This window comes from Aythya marila (genome assembly GCF_965140915.1).
Source record: "Aythya marila genome assembly, chromosome: 2".
In the NCBI taxonomy this organism is placed as follows: domain Eukaryota; kingdom Metazoa; phylum Chordata; class Aves; order Anseriformes; family Anatidae; genus Aythya; species Aythya marila.
This window is the reverse complement of record NC_139043.1, coordinates 7,391,494-7,416,666: the sequence shown is the minus strand read 5'-3', so window position 1 is coordinate 7,416,666 and position 25,173 is coordinate 7,391,494. Positions and strand designations below refer to the sequence as shown.

Below are 25,173 nucleotides of genomic sequence, written 5' to 3'. Positions count from 1 at the left end.
AAGCTCTTCTGTCAGACCAGTGTGTGTATTCTGTTTTTTTTTGTAGGCCTGGCAGTTGAGAACATACTTTGCTGTTCAGTAAGATACACAACTTAGTTCTCGTTAATATTGTCGTATGAACAATGACTAAAGTATTCTTCCTTATATCAAAATAAGCTCTACCACAACGGGCTGTTGTTCATTGGATGTCACTGTCCCGTAGCAGCTGCTTTGAAAAGCAAACATCAAGATAGAGGAACCAGGATGGGAAGGAAGTGAGAACAAGCATATAAAAAGAAGACAGGAGGCTGACATTTGAAATCATTACGATTATTGAAAAATTCACCCTTTCCTGCTTCTTTTTTCTTTTTTTCCTTTTATAATCTGACTCTAGGAGCCAAAGCAAAAAAGTACAATTTAATATACTTCATGCAAAAAGAAAACTCGCTTTTTGCCTGATAGTTGTTTTTGACCCTAGAGTCACTTTTGCCAAGTTTTCATTATTATTTTTAAATTATCCAGGGGGATCCTGTTCATTCCATTTTTTTTCTGCAGTGAAACACTGAACAGGAAAAACTAATTTACAGTTCTTACAGGTAAAGAATCTGGTTCCCTATCAAAACACAACACCTAAAATTGCAGAGTTTAGGACTCAGGCTTCAGAAGGCAGTTTTCAATTTCCTCAGTTGTCTCATGGACCATGTTTTCTGGTACAAAATAAAGTATATTTTTCTATATCACTGCTAGTACTTAAGAAAATCCAGTGATAGTTCAAACTGAATAAACAAGAATCAAGAACTCTTCATGCTTCTCTGCTTCTCAAATATTTTTGTCCTTATTTTGGCACGTAATGTATGGATACCTTGGGATGTAATTAGACTTCACACTTGAACGTGGACCCTCAGTGATGCATATAAAAGTTTGAAGGGATTGCTGTGAAATTGTGGTCTGTCCAAGCAGTGTGATTGCACAGAGAGACAGCAGCATGTGGAGGAGATGTGGGTAATACGCAGAATAGTCTTTGATGAAAGAAGGGGTCTGAAATAGAGTTTTGTTCTGAATTTTCCATTTACTGAGACACAAAACCTGATTTATTTCCCTAGTGCTTCTGATGTAGTTGTTGCTCCCTCCTGAATGCTTCGATACCCAAGTACTGCACAGTCAACATACATTAATGAACATTTAGAGCTTTTAGTACTTGCTGGCCAAGCGAGTACTTCATGAAAAGCACAAACACTTCAGCGTGACTTTTCAGTCTTTATTGTACTTGCCTGCCTCATAACCTGCTGTCATAATAATTTGGACCTGCTGATTAGAAAAAGGAGCACGTGATAATGTGAAACTAACGTAGTTACGGTTAATTTCATTTCAGTGAGTTGATTCTAATTACAAGAAGACGTAAAGCATTAATTCGCAACCCAAGGTTTGGAGGGGCAGCGTTTGGCTTCTCAGAGGAAGCAGAGGAAAAGGTGTGCATTTCCAAACTGAGTTTTGGGAATGCTTGGAGATTTTTCTGTTGATTCGCTTTGTCATGTGCTTTCTGTGAAATAACAGCTGTGTTTTTATCCCTACCTTTTTGCTTCCAAATACACAGGGAAAAAAGGAGTGAATTTATCTGCATGGCAAGTACTATTGTCAGTGCATGTTATAACTCAGTGATTATAGTGGAATCTTGTTCCTTGGGTGCATACAAAACACGTGCTAACACTTAACTCCTGCTAGCTTTGCAGATAGACAATGACTAACTCACGTATCGTAATACATGCATTTTAGGTTTATGTAGTAAACTTTATGTGGCGTAAGAGAGGCCTTTTCATAAACTGTCAGTTTTGTCCATTAATACAATTTCTGTGACTTCCTTGCCTGCAGTTCTGCAGATTTGAAAAGAAGTAGAAGCACGGTGTCATTTCTGAGAGGCGGATCGACAGAAACCGTCTCTCCCATAACAACTGCACGTCTACAACATAGGAGCAAGTGGGGAGGGAAGAACCCGGAGTTCTTTAGCAAGCACAAACCTCCTTTTTTTAAGACAGTTCCTATGGCTTCATCTAAAGCAAAGTCTTTTATTTTTCAGCCTCACGTATTCCTTTTCTTCACGCCGTGAATTGCTGATGCCGGTCGTGCTGTAGCACCGGGAGAGCTGGGCAGGCTCTGCCCTGGGGTGCTCGCTTGGCACTGGAGCAGGGAAGCAGAGTCAGCCTTAGAGCCTTCATTCTGTGGGCTTTTTCAAGATGAATGCTTTGAAAAAGGCACCTTTCTTGAACCCTAGATTCTGAATATGTGGGTACTAGGATCGGGGGAGAGAGATTACTGCTGCACAGAAATTTCTGAGAGTTTTGATGCTGAATAGAAGATAGGTGGTGCAGATGCAAGGGGCAGTCTGTGAAGAGTAGGAAGCGGAAAAATGGGCTAGGGGCACCAAGAGAGAAGCAGCAGTAGCACAGAAATGAAAGCCAAGAAGCCTAGCTGAGAAACATGAAAGGCCCTATGTTCCTGAAGGAATTTCCAGTGCAGGTTTCCTTTATTCCCTAACATTCACTGAAATAATTTACTGAAAGCTCTGAAGTAAAATAGTTGAGTGTGTGTTCCAAACTGGTGAAGTGCACTTCACAAAGACCTTTTCTTCCTTTTTTGCATGACTTGAGTAGAAAACACTTCTTCCATAATATGCCCAAAGAAAATCTGCATGTTTTTCCCCTCCTCCCATTCCAGGGCCTTTCTTAAATGTTACTCTAAGCATTAAGGCGATGACATAGCAGTTCGTGTTGAGGCAGCGCGCTGGCTGGGCATTTGATTTCAAGAGTTTATATCTATACCAAGTTATTTTGGGGGCTTACGTATCTTGGGTGTTAAAAATGGAGAGAACCTGATCTCTGAAGAGTAAAGAAAGTCCATTAAAGGAAAATCAGCCTCTCCGATTGAGATTGTACGCTCCCTCAGATAGTGCTTCACTTTGCTGGAGGGAATAACCTGTAGTGGTGCTTTGCTGTGGGACACGAGGAGAATGATGCTGCTGCTCTCCCTTTTCCCTTTCTATGCTCAGCAGCAGTAGCAAGACCTACAAAATGAAGAGAATGACAGTGTAATGCCCCCAAATTCTAGATTTGACACAAGGAAATAACATATGTATATATATAAAGCAGGAAACCGTACACATCTCTTAGCAAGTATGCCCACAGAAACTTAGCTGAGGAAGTATAGCAGTACTACCAGTCTCCTACCTTTTGTAGTTATTTGAATGCAAACCTCATTTTCCTGCCTTACTACCATCTCCCTCGTGGCTGCTTATTTAAATGTTTTATATTCAATCTTGCAAAGCTAATGTGGATTGATTTTTTTTTCCTTAATGTTCACAATTAAGGGTCTAATTTTGCATTTATGTGATGGTTACATTTCAAAAAAAAAAAAGGCTGATAAATCTTTTGTAGTTACTGTTGGTTAGTTTTAGACAAGAATGGGTACTCATTATGCTCTGAGCATTAGAGAAATAAGGCACCATCCCTGCCTTCAGAAGCTTACTCTTATTCACGTGCTGCATGTGGAAAAGGGAAATATGACCATGGGACAAGTTGTAGGTACATTTGCCAAGGTGTAGCATTGTTTGTATAGTGATAGACAATTGACTCTAATCCTGGTTTTGTAGCTGTTTCCCTTTAAAATAATGTTTTATTTAATGATATCTTTTAAATTTTTCATGGACATGGTCACTTTCTTTTTTTGCAATGGGAATTGTAAAGTTCAAACTCTTTAATGAAATTTCAGTTCTAAAGTGTTTTTGATTATTCCAATCAGGTCTTGGTAATATTTTTTTTTCCTGCTATTTGTATGTTTCTTTATATTATATTACAGATTTTCATTTGGGGCTTTCACCTATCATCAAAAAATTACACAAACATTTTAATTGAAAACTCAGGAGTACTCATATTAGTCTGTTGGCATCAGTTTGCTTTTAAGCAGTGGCTTAAAAAGTGCTGCTGAGATTGGTGTACTCAGCAGCTTCCCAAAATCAAAGCATTAGCAAAAAACAGTTTTGAACTCCCTAAAGATTTTCTTACTGACTTCCATTAGCGCTAGTTCTGTCCCAGAGCTTCAGATTGAGCATAAATATTACAAGCATCAGTATGAAGTAGTCCCATTAATGCAGGTGGCCTTGAGTGTGATTTTTTCTTTTTTTTTTTTTTTTTTTTTGCTTGTTTGTTTTGTTTTAATAACATGGAAAAAGTCACACGTGAGAGACATCGGATGAATTACGATGTTCAGGAATGTGGATGGCTACGACCTCTTCAGAAGGGGTGGGCTGGGAGGGAGAGGTGAGGTAGCCCTGTATGTTAGGGAGCATTTGGATTGTCTTGAGATGAATAATGATGGTGATAGGGTTGAAGTCTTACAATCGCTAGCCCTCATTCTCATGGGGGACTTCAACTTGAAGGGCAAAGGCGTCCAGGAAGGCTGGACACTCTTCAAGAAGGAAATCCTAAAGGCGTAGGAGCAGGCTGTCCACACATGCCAAAAGGTGAGCCTGTGTGGAAGAAGATCAGCACGGCTGAACAGAGGAGAGCTCAGGAAGAAGAAGAGGGTTTATGACCATTGGAAAAAGGGGCAGGCAGCTGAGGAGGACTACAAAAATGTCATCAGGCTGTGCAGGGACAAAATTAGAAGGGCTACAGCCCACCTTGAGCTCAGTCTGAATACGTTTTTAAAGACAATAAAAATGTTTTTATAAATAAACAAGGAAACGAGGACTAAGGGGAATGTCCATCCTGTATTGGATGTGGAGGGAAACGTAGTGACAAGAGATGAGGAACTGGCTGGGTGGCCGGGCCCCAAGAGCTGTGGTGACTGGAGTTAAACCCAGCTGGAGGCCGCTCGCTACTGGAGGCCCCCAGGGCTCGGCACTGGGCCCAGTTCCCTTCAATATCTGTATCAGTGAGCTGGAGGAGGGGATCGAGGGCACCCTTGGTGAGTTTGTGGATGACACCAAGTTGGGGGGAAATGTCAATCTGCTCGGGGGTAGGAGGGCTCTGCAGAGGGAGCTGGGTAGGCCGAATCGATGGATTAAGGCCAACTGTTCAGCTTGGAGAAGAGAAGGCTCAGGGGAGACCTTACTGTACTTTACAGTGACCTGAGGCTATAGTGAGGCGGTGATAAGGCTCTTCTCTCAGGCACCAAGTAGTAAGATGATGAGAAATGGCCTCAAGTTGTGCCAGGGGAAGTTTAGGTTGGATATTTGGAGAAATTTCTTCACTGAAAGGGTTGTGCAGCATTGGAATAGGTGGCCTTGAGAAGTGGTTGAGTCTCCATTCCTGGAGGTTTTCAAGAAACATGTAGAACTTAGTGGCATGGTTTAGTGGTGGACTTGTCAGTGCTAGGTTCACGGTTGGCCTAGATGGTCTCTGCTGTGTTGTGTTTCCAGTAATAACTTCATAAGCCTCCTTGAAGTACTGGCAGGCCGCAGTGAGGTCTCCCTGGAGCCTTCACTTCTGTAGGATGAACAACCCCAACTCCCGCAGCCTGTCTTCATAGCAGAGGTGCTCCAGCCTCTGAGCATCCTGGTGGCCTCCTCTGGACCCACTTTGACGCTCCACATCCTTCTTGTGCTGAGGGCCCCAGATCTGGGTGCAGGACTCAGGTGAGGCCTCACAAGGGCAAGGGGAAGAATCCCCTCCCTCCACCTGCTGGACACTCCTCTGGTGATACAGCCTTGGACACGGCCTTCTGGGCTACAAGTGTGCCCTGGCTCATTCCAGACTTCTTGTTGTGTCCACCAGAACCCCCAGGTCCTTCTCTGCAGGGCTGCTCTCAGCAAATTCTTCTCCCAGTCTGTGCTCATGTCTGGGATTGCCCTGATCCAGCCAATTCCTTATCCACCAGATAGCCTGTCCTTCAAATCCATCTCGCTCAAATTGGAGATAAGGGTTGTGTTGTGTGGGGCCATGTCAAAGGCCTTACAGAAAACCCAGGTAGATGGCATCACTTTCCATTCCTTTAAAGATGTCATGTTTCTCCTCAATATGTTGGGGAAAAAGTATATGTTGCAAAATAAATTAAAAAAAAGTGTTTCCTAGAGTAACTAGCATTGCTGAAAACAACTTGATACACACTAAATAGATTGCTGTGACACAGGGGCACTTCCTATACAACGTGAATACCTCTGTTCAATCTGCAATCTAGACAATTATTTTATTAATAACCCTGCAGGTATTTCCACAAATAGCCTTCTCCCTTCCACTTTTTAACTAGTAAAATATTATTTTCTTCTGATCAGAAATATTTGTCCCCTCTTTTTCTGAATGAAATTGCCTCCCAAAGAAGTGGGCAGAGTGGCAGATTAGGCAGAGTAAATAGTGAGTCTGGATTTACATAAACTGCTGTCAGATATCCAAGCACATACCAGTTGTGTTTTTATTTTTATTTTTTCCTTTCAAGTACGGCAGGTTGTTATGGCAATATTAGGTGTTATCTGTACGGCATTTCCAGGGAGATGTGTTGACAAATCATAAACCTTTAAAAGTGAACAGAGACTTGGAGAGAAACAAGACAGTTAAGTTGTAATTGTCATTCTTTGAGATTTATGAGGAGAATACTCGTTCTCCAAAATGTAAATGAATTTGATCTATTGAATGGAGAAGTTTCAGGTTTTCCAAATGTCATACTAGGTGAGTTTCTTTTTTTTTTTCAATGCGAGTAACTTGAAATAGAGGGTGAATTGCTAGGAAGACTGTTACAGCTGTGCATCCATCACATCAGAATGTGCCGTAGGCACCTCCAGAATGTTTGCTTTCTGTCAGACTTAAAATATTGCGATGGATAAATCCCCCAGTAAAGGTCGGACCTGGCAGCAGTGCTCACTCATCTGAGAAACCAAAAGGTCAGAATATTCAAGACACCGGTAAGACCAGGAGCCAAGCATCACGGTAACATATGGTCATACTTCCACTCTTAATTTTATGTGAGCTTTATACATTTGGTACTTGTGGAAGTTCATTTCTTTACACGACTGCACTGGCACGGTCTTGTGCACCAGTCTGGTGTTCCCCAGCTATCACCAAACTTCTTTAATTGAAATAAATCCATGGTGTGGTAAATTGTTTGTCTCCTGGGTGTTTTTAGTAAAATACTCCTCCTAGTGCTGTGGCAGCATCGTTCTCTTCACTCTACCACAGAATTAGGGTTATCAGCTGATTTCCGTGCCATCAAATAAAATTGGGTTTAGAAACCAGTGATTGAATCTGTATTCTCCCAACCATCTGAACAGCCTCTCTAATGTCACTGGAATGCTCACGTTAATTAGCCGAGCAGACTGTGTCTCTAGAAGAGATTATTTGTAGATGGTGATTATTACTAAGCCTAGGAACCACAAGGCAAGAGAATTTCCACTGTGGTAATTTGTGGATACTCAGCGTTCAGGGGCTGAATTCTGACTTTGCTGCTGACTTGCAGCCTAGGCTCTGCAGGGGAAAATGCAAAGCAGAATCCAAAAACACGATCTCAGACCGGCTCCTTCTCTCTCCAGACCCCATGCCTTTTGTTGATCGGCGTTATTTTCCCTTCACTAGGTCAGATGTATTATTCATGTTGTTGCAGTGTGCTCTTACTTTTGATAAAGGCAGCGGGATTTCCCCATTTTACGTGAGAAAACACTTTTATGGTGTTATTCTAGTCCGAGGTTAGCTGAAACCAGATAAGGATAAAAACATCAAAAACTCGCTGGCCTGTCATCGGAGATTAAGGAAAAGGATTATGGAAAAATTGGACCGTGCTTCGTTTGACTGTATGCAAGGAATGAAATGGAGACATCATCTAATTGTTTGTGCCTCGCTTCTCCAGGAGCGTAAGGAGCCTGTCACACACAGCAACATCAAAAGCTGCACAGAGCCTTGTAGCGGGAAAAGGAATTTCAGTGTAAAAGAGACCAGGTGGGAATTGGTACTGGAACAGAAGTAAATATGTACATTTACTAAGGGAATCTGTGACGTATAAAGCATAACACTATTTCCTGGTAGTTTTTTTCCACTCGATGGCACTAATATCTCTATAATTAAGAGCAATGGAAGCAGTTAGAGAAAAACTGTATGCTGCTACAAACCATTCCCTTTTTAATTGAACAGCTGTAATTTCTACCAATGGAACAAACTATATTATAAGAAAATGATTATTAGTTTAAAATGCAAAGTTAAATGAATGCAAAATTAACAAACAGATGGTGAAGAATTATTGTGGTTTATTTTACTCCTGGGTAAAAGGGCTCATGCTTGATTGTAAAAATGTCATCACACTTCGTAAACCTGAAAGCAAACAGAATTTGCAGTTGTGCACATCTGTTTTGGGACACTGCTAAAGGGTTAGAAGAATCAATGTTGTTTTCAAATAAGGGTATTCATCAAAAGGATATCATTTACTTAACAGTTATGGCTTCTGCTAAGCATCAGACCTAATGTTCTGTGGAATTCATTACAAAATTTGGCAGCCCTTTCCTTCACAAGCTACTGAGGCAGCATGCTGCAAAACGAAACAAACAGCCCCTTTTTATCCCCGCTTCCCTGACCCCCTGCACAACAGTTGAATTACCTGCTAAACATTTGACCAGTGATTTAAGGATTTTAAATTTGCACTTCATAATGCTTGTCCGAGGTCAGTGATATAGTAGGAGCGAATGACAAGATAGACAAGCAGCTTATTTGTGTGTGTTTTTTTTTCCCCAGTAACTAATGAATTAAAAAATGAAGGATGTGTAATGTTTGGGAGCACCATGTTTTGGGAGGAAAGATGGGAGAAATATGTGTAAGCGGCTAATTTAGTCAAATTGAAAAAAAAATAAAAGCCCCAGCCAGATGAAACATGTGAAGCTTTTATTAGAAAAGAAATTATATTAATGTTTCAAGCTGGTAGTTTCAAAGTATGCCATCTAATTGCTTTATTTGAGCTCAATTTACAAAAATTAGTGAACTGAAGATGTAGGATTTTGTTTACGATGACTCCGTGCCATTTGGAGAGCGCAATTTAGGAACAGCCAAGGAAATAGGAATTATGAACAATAAGGTACTGATTGCAGTCAGTGGGGAAGGAATACTAAGGAGGTGCTCACTAATGAGGAAGGTATTAAAGGCAGGAAATTCTTGTATTTTTTTGTGTGCGTACATAATCCAGAGTTCCTTGTCACTGCATCCCTACCATTACCTTGTAAATTAGGTGGATCGCTGGGTATACAGAGTGGCTTTTGCTGACAGTAACTTTCTTTTAATCTGAGCTAACACAGCTACAAAACCTTTGTTAAGAGACGGCGTTATTAAGGCTAGGAAATCAAACACACAACGTTGGGACACGCAGGAAGACAGGTTGTCTGTACACAATTAATATCCTCCGTGCAACCCCCTCATTACGCGCTCTGTAATTGTCTGATCACATGCAGAACAGCCAGTGCCTAGTTCAGCCCACAGGCTGGACATTACTGTCTTAGGAAAAAAACTCTTTGATATTACATTTTTCATTGTTCGGTGTGTAGCTATGTAGACTACTGAAATGCTACTGAAATGACTTATTTCCATGGGAGTTTTCCTGTGATGCTTCTACTGTAATAAACACGTGAGGAACTCGTGTGTGAATTTTTCCAAAGAGCAGATTTATGCCTTTTTACACATCTCGCACTCCATTTTCCTCAAGAGAAGTTGTCTTGTTTTGCTTTTAACTTAAATTGGATGGCACGTTTGGGAGCTTGAGTTCTGAAAATGCTCCGACTTGCTCAGAAAGCTGCGCTGATGCTGCAGCTCTTGCTGAACTCCAGAGCTGCGAGCACACAGTCTAGGTAGAAATCAAGGCTGTATTTTTAGGGGGAAAATAAAAACTTAAAAGTCAGGGTTTACTAAAAAACCCTTCTGGAAAACATGGTTTAGTTACTTGCCTGGTGTCATAAAGGAGCCGTACGAGGGAGGCGTCAGTCTGGTCTGCAGTCCTTCTTGTGTTTTAGTGGGCATACTTAGCTGTGCGTGTGTGTACCCATGTATTGCTTTGTCTCTGTGCACGTGTGTTTCTCTGTAGCTGCCTGACTGTACAGTTTTATGGCATTAGGGAAAAGAAGATAACCTTCCCAAAGTGCAGGTTTAAAACCTTTACAGTTACGTGCGGACCTCTGCTGACTGAGAACATGACAGTGACGCAGTGCTAGGAGTCGGAGGACTGCTCTTTTCCTTCTTGCAGTTTCAGTTGCCTTTCACTTCTGACTCTTTATCCAGGTTGGTTTTCTAGTCACTTCTACCCTTTGTTCCTCCTGTGTCCCATCTCCTTAAAATCTCTGTTCCCTTGTTCCCAGGTTCTTTTTGAGATCTCTCCACCATCTCATAGCACTTCCACGTCCTTGGCTCTTTATCCAATTTTAGTGCCCAGTTCCAGTTAATTGATGCCTGAAGTGCCATCCCTGCCCCTCCTCAGCTTCCCTGGTTTCTCTCCTTCTACTCTTATCAGACTCCTTGGCTCCTTGTAGGCCCTTTTGTCCCGCTGACCCATATCTGCGTGTGCTGGATGCTTTCATTCCCCAAACCGCTTAAGAGACAGGAGTATCAAGAGCCTTAAGGATGTCTGCTTCCCATTCCAGTTGGCTTATTGTGGTCAGGCTTAGAGTATTTATTACAGACCTCCCTGCTGTAGTCTTGGCTGTGCTGCAGCCGTCTTTGCAGAAGGTACACGTGGTGTGGTCGGTGCTAGAAACCCGAGAGGATCAGTAAATGTCAACAAGAGCAGATTCCTCTGGGATCGTCACGGACAGACTTCTGGGTGCATCTGCACAGTAAGGGCACAAGTTGCATCCCCTGTGCTAAAATATCTGTCCTACCAAGTTGCAGGGTCTGCCAGTGAAGTTGTTTGTAAGATGAGCAGAATGGTTTTCCTACTGACTTTTCTATTCTCAGAGGTGGCTACAAAGTTTTGACTAAGGGCTGCAAAAGTATTGAAGCGAATTTAGATGTGTGCAATCTGCAGCGTTAGCCCAACTTATTGTCAGTCAAAAAATTTACAAGACCAGAACAGGGTTTATATGGACAGCTTTGTATCTAGCAAGTCTCTATTAAGTGTGGTGGGAGTGCAAGCAGTTGGCTCCTGTACAGGCGAAAAAATGAGATGCTGAAGTTGAGATGTCTTCATCTCAGGCCTTACGTCACTGGGAAAAGCCATGCAAGTGCATCAGGAGGAAATTCCCTGTGTCACTGAGTTCCTGTTAAATCTTTTTGCATATATAGTTGTGCCAGCCTCGCTGCAGCGACAGAGATGGTGTAGCACAGATGTAACCTGGGGAGTGCCCGATGTTCTGAAGGTGGCCCTTCAGTATTTATGTATGATTTAGGATCGTAGGAGCTCTGCTTGGCCAGACAGTTCTGGATAGAGAAGACGATCATCGAACAACAAGCATGTAGCAGTGTTTTCCCTGATGTTTTTTTTCAAGCCTCCAACAATTCGTGTTTCAGACTGTGCTCTGCCAGCAAGAAGAAATGTCTACGTGTACTTCTTAAGACCTTCCAAGCACGAATCAAATGGAACCGGTACAATAGTCTGTTGTCTGAGCCTGCCAAAAAGCAGCGCTAAACCCAAACTGATGATTTCTGTTCCTGCCTTGTTTGTCCTGGAGTTGTGGATGCTGAAGCCTAATAATCACAATTAAAATTCCCTTAAACATCACTGACCTTCCCGTTGTTGACATGCTAACTAAACAACAGGCTCATGTGCCCTACTGTCACACAGTGGGTATTAGATGAGAATTGAGGGGTAGTTGGTTATTAGATGGAGGAAGTTTAGACTCACTCAAAACATTTACATTATCCTAAATCCTGTAGAAAGCAAAGAGGTGAATAAAAAAACTGCTTTTCTTCCCCAAAGTGTGAAAAAAGCAGCAAAGGCAGAGTCCATAGAGGAAATGGCATGCAGTTATCAACAACTGGTGGGGAGAATATGATGTCAGAGCACACAAACCCTACTGTAAACCTTCTGAATAGTCAGGGTTAGGGAATATTTCAGAATATAGAAAGAAGGAATTGTGTGCTATGAGGTTTGCCTTGCTTTGTCCATCAATTTTGGTTATCAAGCAAGGAAAACTCTCCTCAACAAACTTGCCTCTTACAGGTTAACTTAATACAACTATTGCCAAAAAAAAAAAAAGAGCAAAACATAAATACTGTTTCGATTTGCATATGCATTGATATCAACACCATTTATGTAATGATATTTTCTGTAAAGGTGAAAAAAAAGTGAATCGACTTAGGGGGAAGGAGAAACACAGCAATCAGGTGAAGACAGCCTGAAATCTCTACGCTTGAAGTGACTTCTGTCTGCTCTGATTACATTTGAGTCTCCATTAGTAGATATAGCATCATATGTATCTTGGCACTTGTGTTACTTATTCCTGTATAAATACTGAGCAGATTAATTATAGGTGGAGCATCAAGTCGAGAATTCTCCATTAGACATCTTCCAGTCGTGTTGAGCTTGGCCAAATGGCAGCTGTTCTGTTTGTCCATGGTTTTTCACATTTTAGAGCAAAACCTGGTTATTCGTACAGTTACCATTTTTGTTTTGTCAAACTTCAGAGTGCTTGAAGTGGGCACTATAGTAAGGTTTTGATGCGTGCTGTCTGTGTTAAGGACATTTTAAGTTACGGTTGTAGGAGAAAAACTTGAAGTTTAATTTCTTCAATGTTGGTTTATGTTGAGGATCAAAACCAACCGATCTCTGATGGAGCTGCTTGTTACACATTTCAGTCATTTCCAAATCTGTGGCGTAGTTACAAAATACAGAAATTAGAAGGTAATTTGGTACTTTGGGAAACGTGTAATTGAGTACCTTTTCTAACCAGGAGTCCAATGGAAAACTCAAAGTCTTCATCCTGTTTCTGGTACCACTTACTGCATTGTGCTGGGAAACGCTTTATGGTACTTCAAACAGTGGGGTTTGACTTTGGAGGCGCTAATGGTGATTAGGATCCATAAGCAATGTGTTTATTTTTTTTCTGGGTCATAGAATAATGGTAATCAATGAAGATTACCAGAACTAACAGAAAACCTATTTTATTAATCCCTGTTTACGTTAAAGTTTTGTTGAGGTCTCATTAATGACAGGATGTTAATGTCCACTTCTTCTCATTAGTTCCAGGCTTTTATGATAGGTTTTGAGAGCCAAGTTTGAAATTTGCTCTTACTGGTAGTACATTAAACTGTTTAATTAAGGACAGATGGCTTGGGGCATGTTTGGATACGCTGTATATTATAATAAAAATTGCTTATTGTTATCGCAGGTTCTGTCAGCTGACCTTTTTAAAACTAAATAAGTTTGTAATGCAAATGTTTTGTCATTTTGCTTAAAAATTTTTGCGATACCTAATGCTAATATTTAACTCTACTAATCAGGTCGCAACTGGGTTTGTAATCAAAGTCCATATTTTAGCCTTTATTTAATGTCTGCCTCCCAAGAGTTGTTACTTGCCCATTTGCCGAGGCAATAATACTATAAAGTAATTCTAAGGGCAAATAAAACCATGATAAAATACGACCTCTGATTTGTTCATGGTACTATCTGGATAGTCTTAAATTATCATAAATGCAGATGCCTTTTCTTCAGAGTTTTGGAATATGCCTCCAGATGTGGAGCAGCCGAAAGGTTGATGTAAACTTGGAATAAATCTTTGGTTAATTTAATTTTATTTTTAACGTAGGAAAGTTAGAAAGGAGGGAAGAGCGAGCTGTATCTCCCCGTTTTCCAGTTTGGCCTCGTGTTCCCTTGAAAGCCAGTAGCATTTAGGATGTTGAGCTGAGTTTCCAAGCCACAGGCAGCGCCAACCTTTTTGTTCCCTTGATTTGGGTGCAGCTAGGATTCCAGCAGGTTGCTGTGAGTTGTGCAGAGCATTTCTATGGTTTCTGTTACTGTAATTCCTGTTCTCCTGTAGGTGACGGATCAGTCGGGATTTCTGGTTTTCAGCTAATTCACTTAGCTCTGTCTCTTTCACTCTGTTTGTGTGACAACGTTGTGTTTATCCAGCTGGATTAGTGAATAAAGGGAATTTTAAAACAAAGTTTGAAAAAGCACATAGCCATTTGCTTTAGAAAATGAGCTCCTTTCATGTCTATCTGAAAAATCAGATGTTACAGAAGAAGGTGTGAAGGACCAAGTAGAAGGTGTGGACAGTTTTAAGTGATGGAAATTACAAAAATAGGAAGCAGCAGAAGCATGGGTGGGATGAGAGCCTTCTTGCCACGGGTGAATGCACTAGGAGCTTGCTGAAGAAAACAATTGGTAACCAATGAAGGACTTTTTGAAGAGGAAAATGCTCTGTTGACACTGCTTTACTGACATTTATGTTATTAAATGTTCTCCAAATAAATAAGGAACTGCCTCTCTAGCTTTGTGACACCTGGTAAAGTCTTTTTTCTGTAGACCAGGGCTGTAAAATGATTACATTCGTGCACAAAATGGTGTTTGTCTTGCTTTAACAGCTTGCTGTTTTTGTATACCTACCCATTGAATGCTTGGATCCAGCTCCAACCCCTTCCACATAACAGCATGTCTTGTGTTCATGCTAACAGAACTCCATCCTGGCGTGTCCTCTCGTACTGGCCTCCTGGGGTGCTGAAGACACTTTTTTTTTTTTTACTGTATTTGATCAAAAGTGGGATTTGTGCCTTCCTTTCACCTCTGACTGTCCTGATGCCATATTTTACCAATAGCATAATAAGGCAGCATTGGTTGCTGAGCTTTGTTTAGCAGAACTTTTATATTTTTTTAAATTAATATTCTTCTGCTGTTCACATGCTCACTTTCAGCTGGGCAGTCAGTCGGTCGTACCGGCTGCACGCTGCTCCCCTAGGGTCACGGGGGCCTTTTTGCAGAGCAACGTTGGCTTCTGCTGGAGAAGTAACTCTTCTCATCAGCAGCTGTTGCCAAAAAAAAAAATCCCTTTGGGCATTTATTTCTTCAGACTGCTTTATCTGTCTTATAAATGCAGCAAATGTTGATATTCTGTGCTTTTTATTTGCTTCAGATGATATACACCACATTGTTTTTAAAGTGTGTGTTTCACTTAGCTGCCAAATGCTTTTCATTGCCAGTGCAGTTTAGCAGATGGGTTTGAAGGGTTCAATTAAATGTAATTTGGGCTTCCATTTTTCTTCCAGCGTCTTTACATGATTCTTTAAATCAACATCAACATTCTTCGAGGCTTTGCATTAATCCTATATTTTGCTCCGTTCTAATAATTCCATCAGTCAGTCATACGGCATTTGGAAAAAAAGTATTCTGTTTTTGTTGTTATGTACCATTGTTGATTGTTGGTTTTGAAAAACAGATGTAACATCTTAAAATATTTTTAATATTACTCTTTAATCCATCTTCATTATTTCCAGTTTTTAGGATGTTTGAGTCTTTGAGTGCTTGCAATTCCTCCATGACTTTAATCTCCCATTAGATAAATTTGTAAGGAATTGGACTTAATGGACGCTTTGTTGAGTATTGTCTTGGGGAACATCTTTTAGGACATTTGCCCCTCCTAGGTTCCTTTTCCTAATGTTTTCTTCTTGAGTAATATCTTTGAAAAGTTGGTGGCCTGCCTCTTAAGAGTCAGGTCTTGGCTTAGTGTGGGCCATCTCAGTAGCCTGCAGGAGCCACAAGGACAAAAATATGCTCTGGCTTGTGTGCAGTTTATTGTGCAGTTGCGGTTCATGAAGTTGAAGGCTTTGGGGTGTATTTTTGTGACCTCACAGCTGAATTTTATGATTTACCTTGTACAGCATCCTCAGCTCAGTAAATACAGTTTCCTAATATGAGTTCCTTGCCTTACTTCGGTTTTGTTGGCAGTCCTTAAACTTAATTACCAGTGTTAGCTTCTTCACCTGCTTCAGAAACTCCATGCCAAAGGCTGCTTATCGTGTCCTCAGTAGGTAATAAGCCAGTATTTTCTTTGCCTTGTGGGTGACTTGTGATGCTCTGCTAAAGATGTGAGTTTCGCCTGGTTTTAGGGATGCCAGCTCAGCAGTTAACACAGCCAGCTTTGTGACTTGGGCTTTCGTGTGGGTCGGTTTTGATATCTGTGGGCTCGTAACAGCACTATTTCATGCCTAATTTCGTGCTAGACTTTGAAATGCAGAAGAATGATGGTAATAAATATTCTCTGGCTTCTAAGACTTAAGCAGAGGCAGCGAGGAACTTCTTGCTTTGGTGTGTGTTCATATCTGGGTGTTACTTGATACTGGGGCTAGCTGTCGAACATGGCAGTGTTAGCATTAAGGTCTATATTTTTATGAAGAAAAATGAGAGTCCCTGAGCTCAGCTGGTGCTTTGCATTATGTATGCCTTCCCGTGAGCCACTGACCTGTTTTTTTTTTTCTTAAATTTGCTCTGAATCTCACAGTGCCGAGCTCTATCCTTAAAAAGTAGTGTTGCCTTGGTGAAAAAGTGCAAAAGCTTGTTACGGTGCTTGGGGGACTGTAATAAATCCAAGAAAGTAAAAACTGATTAACCGAATCAGAAAGGTGTGGGTGATGTTTTATAAGCAGGCTGATGGACTCTGGTCCCTCCTGACTAACGAGCGGGAGGGTTATTGGATGCTGCTTTATGGGAAATGATTTCTTTACAGATGTGACTGATATTTGCGTAGCATTGAAACGAGAGACGACAAGAAAGTCCTGGATTATTTACTGCCTTATCATCCCAGAGAGAATAGTCGTATGATGTCATTAAGGTTTTCAATAGAACAAAATATTTCATTGCCAGTCGCGGTTCTGATTACAGCCCCTACGGTTTTACATTACAACATGCAGAACTGCGTGGGTTTTAGTTACAGCCTATTGACAGCACGGTGTGGCCTGCCTTTGTTACTCAGTGTCCAAGCCTCCCTACTGAAAACATCACGAAAGTTAGGTAACAGATAGAAGAAAAAGTGCTCTTTGGTGACAAGAAGAACCTCAGTCATCAGGGCATGTTTAGGGTGGGTTTCGCTGAACATTTGAAGTTGGAAAGTTCTGAGAGAGCCACTGAAAGGCGCAATCCCAGCCGCTTGTTTTCTTTTCTTCAGTATTCACTCCCTTCCGTTGGCCTTGGTGCCTGTGTGGTCAGAGAGGTGGGTAACAGAGCTGGCTGAAAAAATGCCAAAAAAAAAATAGGTTTTGAATGCTTTGTGTGTTTATTTTTCAGAGATGTGCATATTGTAAGCACCTTGGAGCCACTATCAAATGCTGTGAAGAGAAATGTACCCAGATGTACCATTACCCCTGTGCTGCTGGAGCAGGCACGTTTCAGGATTTCAGTAACTTGTCCCTCCTTTGTCCAGACCACATTGATCAGGCTCCTGAAAGATGTAAGTACGCTCGGTTCAAATGATGGGATTCGTATCAGCTGGAGATTTAGCAATTCCATATTTAAGGTGTGGTTGTTTTTCCTTAGCTGATAACCCACTCCAGAAGCATAGAGTGTCCTGTAAGATGCCTAAATTTGCTTGAGCAGGCTGAATTTCAGCATGTGATTAATGTCAGTGGAGTCTACGAGTAAAAGGTTTCATTGAAGTGCTTGTTACACACAGGATTGAGAGTGTATGTCATATATATGAAGTCTGTTTTATTTCTAGAAGTTGATTTTATATTTAAAAGCCATTATTAATTTTTTATTTCAAAAATGTATTCAGAGTATGCATTTGAATGTCTCTTAAAAATAGAAGGATAGTTGTGGAGGTTCAGAGTACTTTGATATTTCCTGAAACAGACTAATAGGATGTTTTTCTCAGAGATGTTAAAAAAAATATTTGCATTCCAGTTGTTGTACATCCTAAAAGCTTGTTTGCAAACCAGCTTACGCTGTACTTCACAGATTCTCATAGGATTAAAGGCTCTCCACTGCAGGCAGGGTACTTGACTGCTGATCACAGGTGTGCTGCAGTGTAGTCTTGTTGCCTTGTCTGCGCGTTTTGTAAGGGAGGCTTTGTTTGGCGCTGTTACATTCAAACTTGGAAATGTAATTCATTCAAATGTGTTTGAAGTTTTCTTTTTCCATTTAGTGTTATTTATTCAAACGGTAGCTTTAACAGAGGAGAGGAAGGGAAGGTATGGGAGTGCCTTTATGGTTCTCAGGTCCCAAAGATGAGGGGAAAGGCTGGGCCAAAGAGATGTACCTTTGATAGAACAGGATCGGGTCAGGGAATACATAAGCAAATAGGGGTCTTTGGGCCCTCATGGGATGCACCCCAGAGCCCTGAGGGAAGGGGCAGATACCACTGAGAGGGTGCTCCCTGATCTTTGATTAGTCATGGTGACTGGGAGAAGTACCTGAAAACTGGAGGAAAGCAAATGTCAGACCTGTCTTCAAGAAGGATAGGCAGAAGGACCGAGGGAAGTACTGGCTGGTCAGCATCAGGACCTGGATGAGCTGAAGAAATGTGCTGACAGGAACCTCATGAAGTTCAGCGAGGAGAAGTGCGAAGTCCTGAACCTGTGGAGGAGCAACCCCAGGGACGAGGACGTGCTGGGGGCCACCCAGCTTGGCAGAAAAAGGATCTGGGGATCCTGGTGGACACCAAGTTGAACACGAGCCAGCAGTTGTGCCCTGGCTACAAAGAAGACTAATGGTATTTTGGGCTTTATTAAGCAAAGTATTGCCAGCAAGTTGAGGGAGGTGATCCTTCCCTTCTGCTCAGCACTGATAAGGCCACACCTGGGCTGTGGTGATCACTTCTGGGCACCTCGGTACAAGCCATGGACCTACTGGAGAGAGTCCAGCAAAGGGCCATGGAGATGAATAAGGGACTGGAACATTGCTGCTATGAGGAAAGGCTGAGAGAGCTTGGACTGTTCAGCCTGGAGAAGAGAAGGCTTTGGGGAGACCTTATCTGTGTATGGAAATACCTGAAGGTAATGTGTAAGGAGGTTGGAGGTAGGCTTTTTTCGGTGGTGCCCAGTGCCAGGGCAAGAAGCAATGTCTGAACATCAGGAAGCACTCCTTTACTTCACCTCAGCAAGGTAACTGTGCACAGGTTGCCCAGAGAGGTTGTGGAGTCTCCCTCCTTGGAGATTTTCAAAGTCTGTCTGGACACGGGCCTAGGCAAGTGGCTCTAGGTGGCCCTGCTTGAGCAAGGGGGTTGGACCAGATGGTTTCCAGTGGTCCCTTCCTACCTCAGCCAGATGGTGATTCTGTAATACAGAGACCATACTTCTTACCCAGTTTGTATTTTTGCAAGTTTGGAAACGGTTCACAGCACAGGAACCCTGTAGTCTTAACATCCATCTTGTGGGAGACTTGAATTTTAAAAGTGATGTCTGTAGAGTGTTCCTGTGATGCTAGCAACTGTTCCAAACGCTCACATCCTCCTGTATCTTGAGAAGTAATTAATTCTGTCCTCAGAAGTCCTGGTTTGTTTTTCATCCCCTCATGTCAGATTTGTTCTGCCCACTCTTCTTTTATTTCTTCTTACCCAAAGTGGGCTGAGTGGTGCTGTGTGTCGCAGGTGAGGGCAGCCAAAACAATGTGAGCTTCATCGTGTGGAAGGGAGACACGGAGGAGATGCTGCTTGCAGGAGGAGGGAGGAGTGAGCAGGTTGTAGCCGAGCTGACTCCGTGCCCCTTACTATCCCTTGCCCTGCTGTGCTGGGAGGTAGGTGGGAGACCCCTCATGCTCTCCTGTGCTGGCCTCATTAGCTTTTTGTGCCTCAGCCATCAGATGCTGAGAGCACTCTGCAGCCATGAGTGCTTTAGAGCTGAAATTTGCAGAAGGATCAGAGTTTTCCCCATTCTTAAGTCTGGCCTGCCCACCCTCACCTGGAGTCTTCACTGAGCAGGACGTGACAGTGCTGCCACTGCCCACAGCCAGGTAACATAGCCCAGGTCTAAAACCTCCTTATGCAGTTAATCATGTCTCAGGGAGTTGGAAATCCCAAACTAGGGTAAGTGTCATCTGTTCAGGTGAGGCACATCCTCGGTCACCACAGATTGTTAGAAATACAAAGAACAAAACGCATTTACTGACCACATTTTGCTCATACTTGTCTATAGTTTCCTTCCAGTCAGGCTAGGTTGTTTCCAGTTTATTGAATGTCTTGTACAACTCTGCATTTTTGCCTTCCTAGTATAATTCATGGGGAAAATATAATAACCAGTACTGAAAGTAAATTAAAATTATGAATATTTACCTTTTTATTCCATTAAAAAGGTAAATTTATGTATTATGTAGAGGGAAGAACAGAATTCTGCTTTTCTCTTTCTCTAGTCTGAGTGAATACTCAGATCTTAAATTGATTCAACTAAGAATGAATGGAAAAAGAAGTATTTGTTCTTAGGAGCTGGTATTGTAGAAATTTCAAGGTTCCTGACTTCATAATGAAGTATAAGAAGACCTAATACACGCGTTTTTATTATATATACACGATATATATCTATTTCTACAGTTGAATATATGTATATAAAGATATACACAAGTGGACTCAGAGAAGATGAGTCTAATATTAAAATTGCAAGGTGAAACACGTACAAATTTAAAAACTGGCAAAAGATAGACCAGTTCTGTCTCAACCCAGACCTTTTCCTGCCCTGTAGCTGCCTTCAGGTGCAGGTTTCCCTTCTGGTTTGTAACTGGGGCCAGCAGAGGGAGCATTGGGAGCACGGGAGGGAGACTCCCTGCTCCTCAGTGCAAACCACCGTGACCCCAGTCGTTTGGAGGAACAGCTGCAGGAAAAGACCTGATCCCTGAAGCATAAGAATAGGGCAAATTCAATCACTATGCAAGATAGCTCTGGTGAACCACCTCTGTTTTAGCAGCCATGAGAAGTTGAGCTTGCTTAATGCAAGTGTAATCTCCAGAGAGTTGAGCAGTGGAACTGCAATACTGCTATTTAACAGAGGTAAATGGGATTTATTTGTAGAGGCCTCACATTTATAGGAAGGACAAAGCATCCGTCTTCCAAGTCACGGAAAGCATTCTGTCTTCCTTAATGTCATATTTTCAATTCAGATATGGAGGCATTAGGGTGCCGTAAGATTATTACTTTTTTTTTTTTTTCTCTTGACATAGATAAAGTTACCAGAAGTCTGTATTTAAAGGTTTTATAAAAACTGATGTGTGGTAGGACCAGCTGAACGAATACATTGGTTTAGACCTATTTTTCTAGTGTGTGAACCCAAGAATTTGTGTGTTCAGGCATGAGCAAGATGCATGCTCACGCTCCTGTTTTTTTTAAAAAACTGAAAGTGGTGCACAGCAAAGTTAGTATGTATATATATATAAATATATATTGTAATAACAATGTGGAGGGGTTCACTCAAATGCTTTTCTTCTGGCAGTTTTTAGTTCATACTGATAGGCTTGCTTGCCTTAGCTCAAGTTAGAGCAACCATGTTGCAAACACCTCAGATAAATAATTGTTGTATTCTGCTAGGAGCTTTATTTGTACTTGTTCCAGATAAGAATTGGACCTAAACCTGTAAACCTGTTTGTTTTGCTGAGACTTTTATTAAGGTTTAAAATGAATGTATTTCTGTTATGAGAAGATCAGTTGAGTATATCAGAAGACCAAACGAAAGGAGTGGTTACTAAGTATATTAATACAGTTCCAGTTCTGTAAGAATGATCAAGTTTTGTATGGATAAAAACTACTGAAAAAATTCTTGTAAATTGTTCATAATTTCAAATGAAATAATAATTGGCAAAATGATTTCTTTGTAGCAAAGGAAGAAGCAAATTGTGCGGTGTGCGACAGCCCTGGAGACCTCTTAGATCAACTTTTTTGTACTACCTGTGGCCAGCACTACCATGGGATGTGCCTAGACATACAAGTTACACCTTTAAAACGAGCAGGTTGGCAGTGTCCTGATTGCAAAGTGTGCCAGAACTGCAAGTAAGTAAGACTCCTGTGACACAAGGGGAGGAGTTTCTTAGATTTACTGTGATTTTAAAACATATATTTTATTAAGAGTTCTTTTTATCAAAAAGTTGTAGATCATTGCCCTGATATGTGTTATGATGTTATATTAATTGAAGTAACTGGTCAGATCCTTGTGTTGGCATCTGTCTTCTAAAAGCTGAGCTGGATTTTCTGCACCTTCTACCCCCAGGGTTATTTTCAACTTGGCAGGTTCAAGAAAGCTGTAAAAGCTTGTGATTTCATCATCCTTTTATGCAGGAGGAATTTGGTCAAATTTACTAAATGAACAAATTAGTTTACTGTAGCACCTTTCCTGTCTGGGAACCTGGGTTCTTGTTCAGCTGACGTTTCAGCAGTGCGTGTACCAATTACGGTGTAGCTCCACTGCAACAGGCCATCCCTGCTGTTCTGTAGTATCTTTCAGAGGCAGATAACAAGTCATTCTGAAAACAATCCTAAGGCTTCGCTGAGCAAATGAAAAGAAGTAATATGAGTGACCACGATTGAATTGTTATGCCAAACAAGTGCTGAGACAGCAAAGCATGATTGTTGCCACTTAGAAAACTGTGACCGCTTGTGCACTTGTTCTCGTAAAACCTAATCTGATGGGCAGTGTAAGGTTCTTTGCTCACTTGCTTTCTTTAAGGGTTTAACAGAAAAGATAAGAATTTTGTACAGCTTCAGTCAGGTCAGCTGGACAGTATGAAGGGAAAATGCCACTTTGCTGCTGTTTCATGTACCTGAGCACTCAGTGCTGTGTTCTTTTCCAAGAACGCTCACTATCTGGCGGCATTCAGATCCATTCACTTTAAAAAAGATTGTTCCCTGATCACGCACAGCTGACAGCACATTTTTGAACTGATTTTGAACTGATTTCAGTACAGAAATGCTATTAAATCTGCCTACGCTTGTTTAAATGAAAATGGGCTGATTTCTAGAAGTCTGGCTGCCACAGCCCTGATAGCACTTTCCAAAGTAAGCATGGCGACTTAATTCATACTTAAATGTGAACTTAAGGGTATCCTCTTTGGAGCCATTTATAAGTGGTGTTCATGTGTTCTCATGTGCTCAGCTATCTGCCTTTCTACTTAGACTTCTCATTAAACAGAATTTTTGTTATGGCTTGTTTCAACAATTTTTTCATACCACTATTTTTGTTGTTTTTAGACATTCTGGGGAAGACAACAAGATGCTGGTGTGCGATACATGCGACAAAGGCTATCATACTTTCTGTCTACAACCAGTTATGGACTCGGTACCAACAAATGGTTGGAAATGTAAAGTAAGTTGAAAGAATAATTCCTTTTCATTATATTTGGCCAAATTTTGCTACCCAGATGATGCTGGTCTAGCTGTATTGCAGATGGGTGTTAACCATGTAACATACCTTGCAATTTCTGGAGAAAGCCTGCTTGTGTGTAGCCATGTGGCTCCACAGGGGAGAAAGGAAGAATAGGATCCAAGTGGAGTGGATAACCTCTGCTTAGTGACAGCTGATCTCATGAACTAAACCACACGTAAACTAAAACCTGTGCAATGTACTGCATGTAATCTATCCTCGAAGGCTTGTTATATGCAACCACTTCGTGCTTTCCAGAAGGGCAGTTCTGTAGCTCAGGGTTACTGTAGATTGGGGGAGGGCAGGGTGAATTTCTTGTTTTGTCAATAACTTTGTGAGTAAGTAATAATAAAAATACAATTTTGAGTTAACAAGGGAAATCAGTATACACAAGATATCTATAATTTCATGGTCAATTTGTGGTAGTCATAGGGAGACAGATAAGAAATGCTCTTCTCAGGTAAGGGAGTAGTTCAAGGAAACTTCTTGCAGTTGCACAGTGTCTCCGTGTTCTGTTACCAGATTCTGGAAAATTTTTTAGTATTGTTAAAGATCGAATTTTTCTTTAGTATAATTCAGAAGAGAAAAATGTCAGTTAATGGCATTTCTATCACATTGTGAAATATTGTAACTAACAAATGAATTCTTGTGATCTCTAGAACTGTAGAGTATGTGCTGAGTGTGGCACACGAACCAGCTGTCAGTGGCACCATAATTGTTTGGTGTGTGACAGTTGTTACCAACAGCAAGACAACTTATCCTGTCCTTTCTGTGAAAAACTGTGCCTCCAAGACTTCCAGAAAGATATGTTGCATTGTCACATGTGCAAAAGGTAAGAATCCTAATTTTTATTAAGTGGTACCAAAATGCCTAAAGCTTATAGAAAGCTGTATGACATTTCATGGATTTTTGTGAAAGGTATAGATGGTGCATGATGCATGATGCTGTTATATCTTTTCATACAAAATCTTGATATTCCAACCCTAAATACAATGGACAATATTAGGTAGTCTTATTTTAATTTTAGCAACTAAGTTGTAATTGGCAGTTATCTGCCCTTTCCGGCTAGTGAGGTGTAAAGAGAAATATGTGCTGCTGTTGCTTCTTAGATTACATCTATTTTATGAGTAAACAGACAAGAAGGGTCATCATCCTAATTTTTATAGGCAGGGTATTTTAATTTTTACATGTATATTGATGTAAGACTGTTTACATGTGTTCTCTGTTTCATTTTACATGTTTTTTCCTATGCCAGAAATAAAAAGAATAATAATAATAATTTAAAAAAATAAGCTATTGGGCATCTTAAAGAATGTAGACTATTTCATATTCAGTGCTTTGTACCTTGCTGTGCAGCATTTTCATATGGCTACACATGTTGTGCTTTCTGATTGGCTTTAGCAACAGTTTCGGTCTTCATGTTTATACTGACATACAAACATATCCATATCATTTGTATTTTTTCAAAATTCCCTCTAGTAAAATATTGATTGATTTTTTTTTTTTTTTAATTTCCCCAGAGGAATGGAGAACCGTGCCATTTTTCAACTGATTCTTAGCAATATGTTTTATATTTTTTATTACTAAAATCACATTTCACACTAAATTAATCTCCCCAGGTGGATTCACATAGAATGTGACAGATTTCCAGGTAGCGAATTGGAGTCTCAGCTGAAGGACTACATCTGCACTCTCTGTAGACAAGAAGGGGATCAGACTCAGTCATGTGATGTAATGGATACTTCTGAACTCATTCCTGAACCTGACAGTATAACAGGTAATCAAATGTCATTTTTATATCTGCAAAACACTAACATCAAATCCAAGTATCTGCAGATGTCTCACTAAGGCTTCTGTGAACCAGCCACTCCTACGTTATCCGTTCCTTTATTTAACAAACAGCAGCTTCTCAAGCAGTCTGTGCATTCACTGTCCTCTAAATGTGCTGTCCGTCTCCTTGGCTTCGGGACCCTGTATTAGAAACATA

General features: G+C 41.0%; 1 protein-coding gene across 13 annotated transcripts in view; it reads left to right on the top strand.

Moving 5' to 3' along the window:
* The window catches only part of KMT2C (lysine methyltransferase 2C), a 195,648-nt gene that overhangs the window by 82,710 nt on the left and 87,765 nt on the right, over positions 1-25,173 (top strand). For all 13 annotated transcript variants that reach the window (XM_082753717.1, XM_082753715.1, XM_082753716.1 and 10 more), the window contains 5 exons: positions 17,140-17,302; positions 21,649-21,820; positions 23,015-23,129; positions 23,846-24,018; positions 24,806-24,963. In XM_082753717.1, the coding sequence (XP_082609843.1) occupies positions 17,140-17,302; positions 21,649-21,820; positions 23,015-23,129; positions 23,846-24,018; positions 24,806-24,963 (781 nt within the window). The remainder of the gene's footprint in view (positions 1-17,139; positions 17,303-21,648; positions 21,821-23,014; positions 23,130-23,845; positions 24,019-24,805; positions 24,964-25,173) is intronic.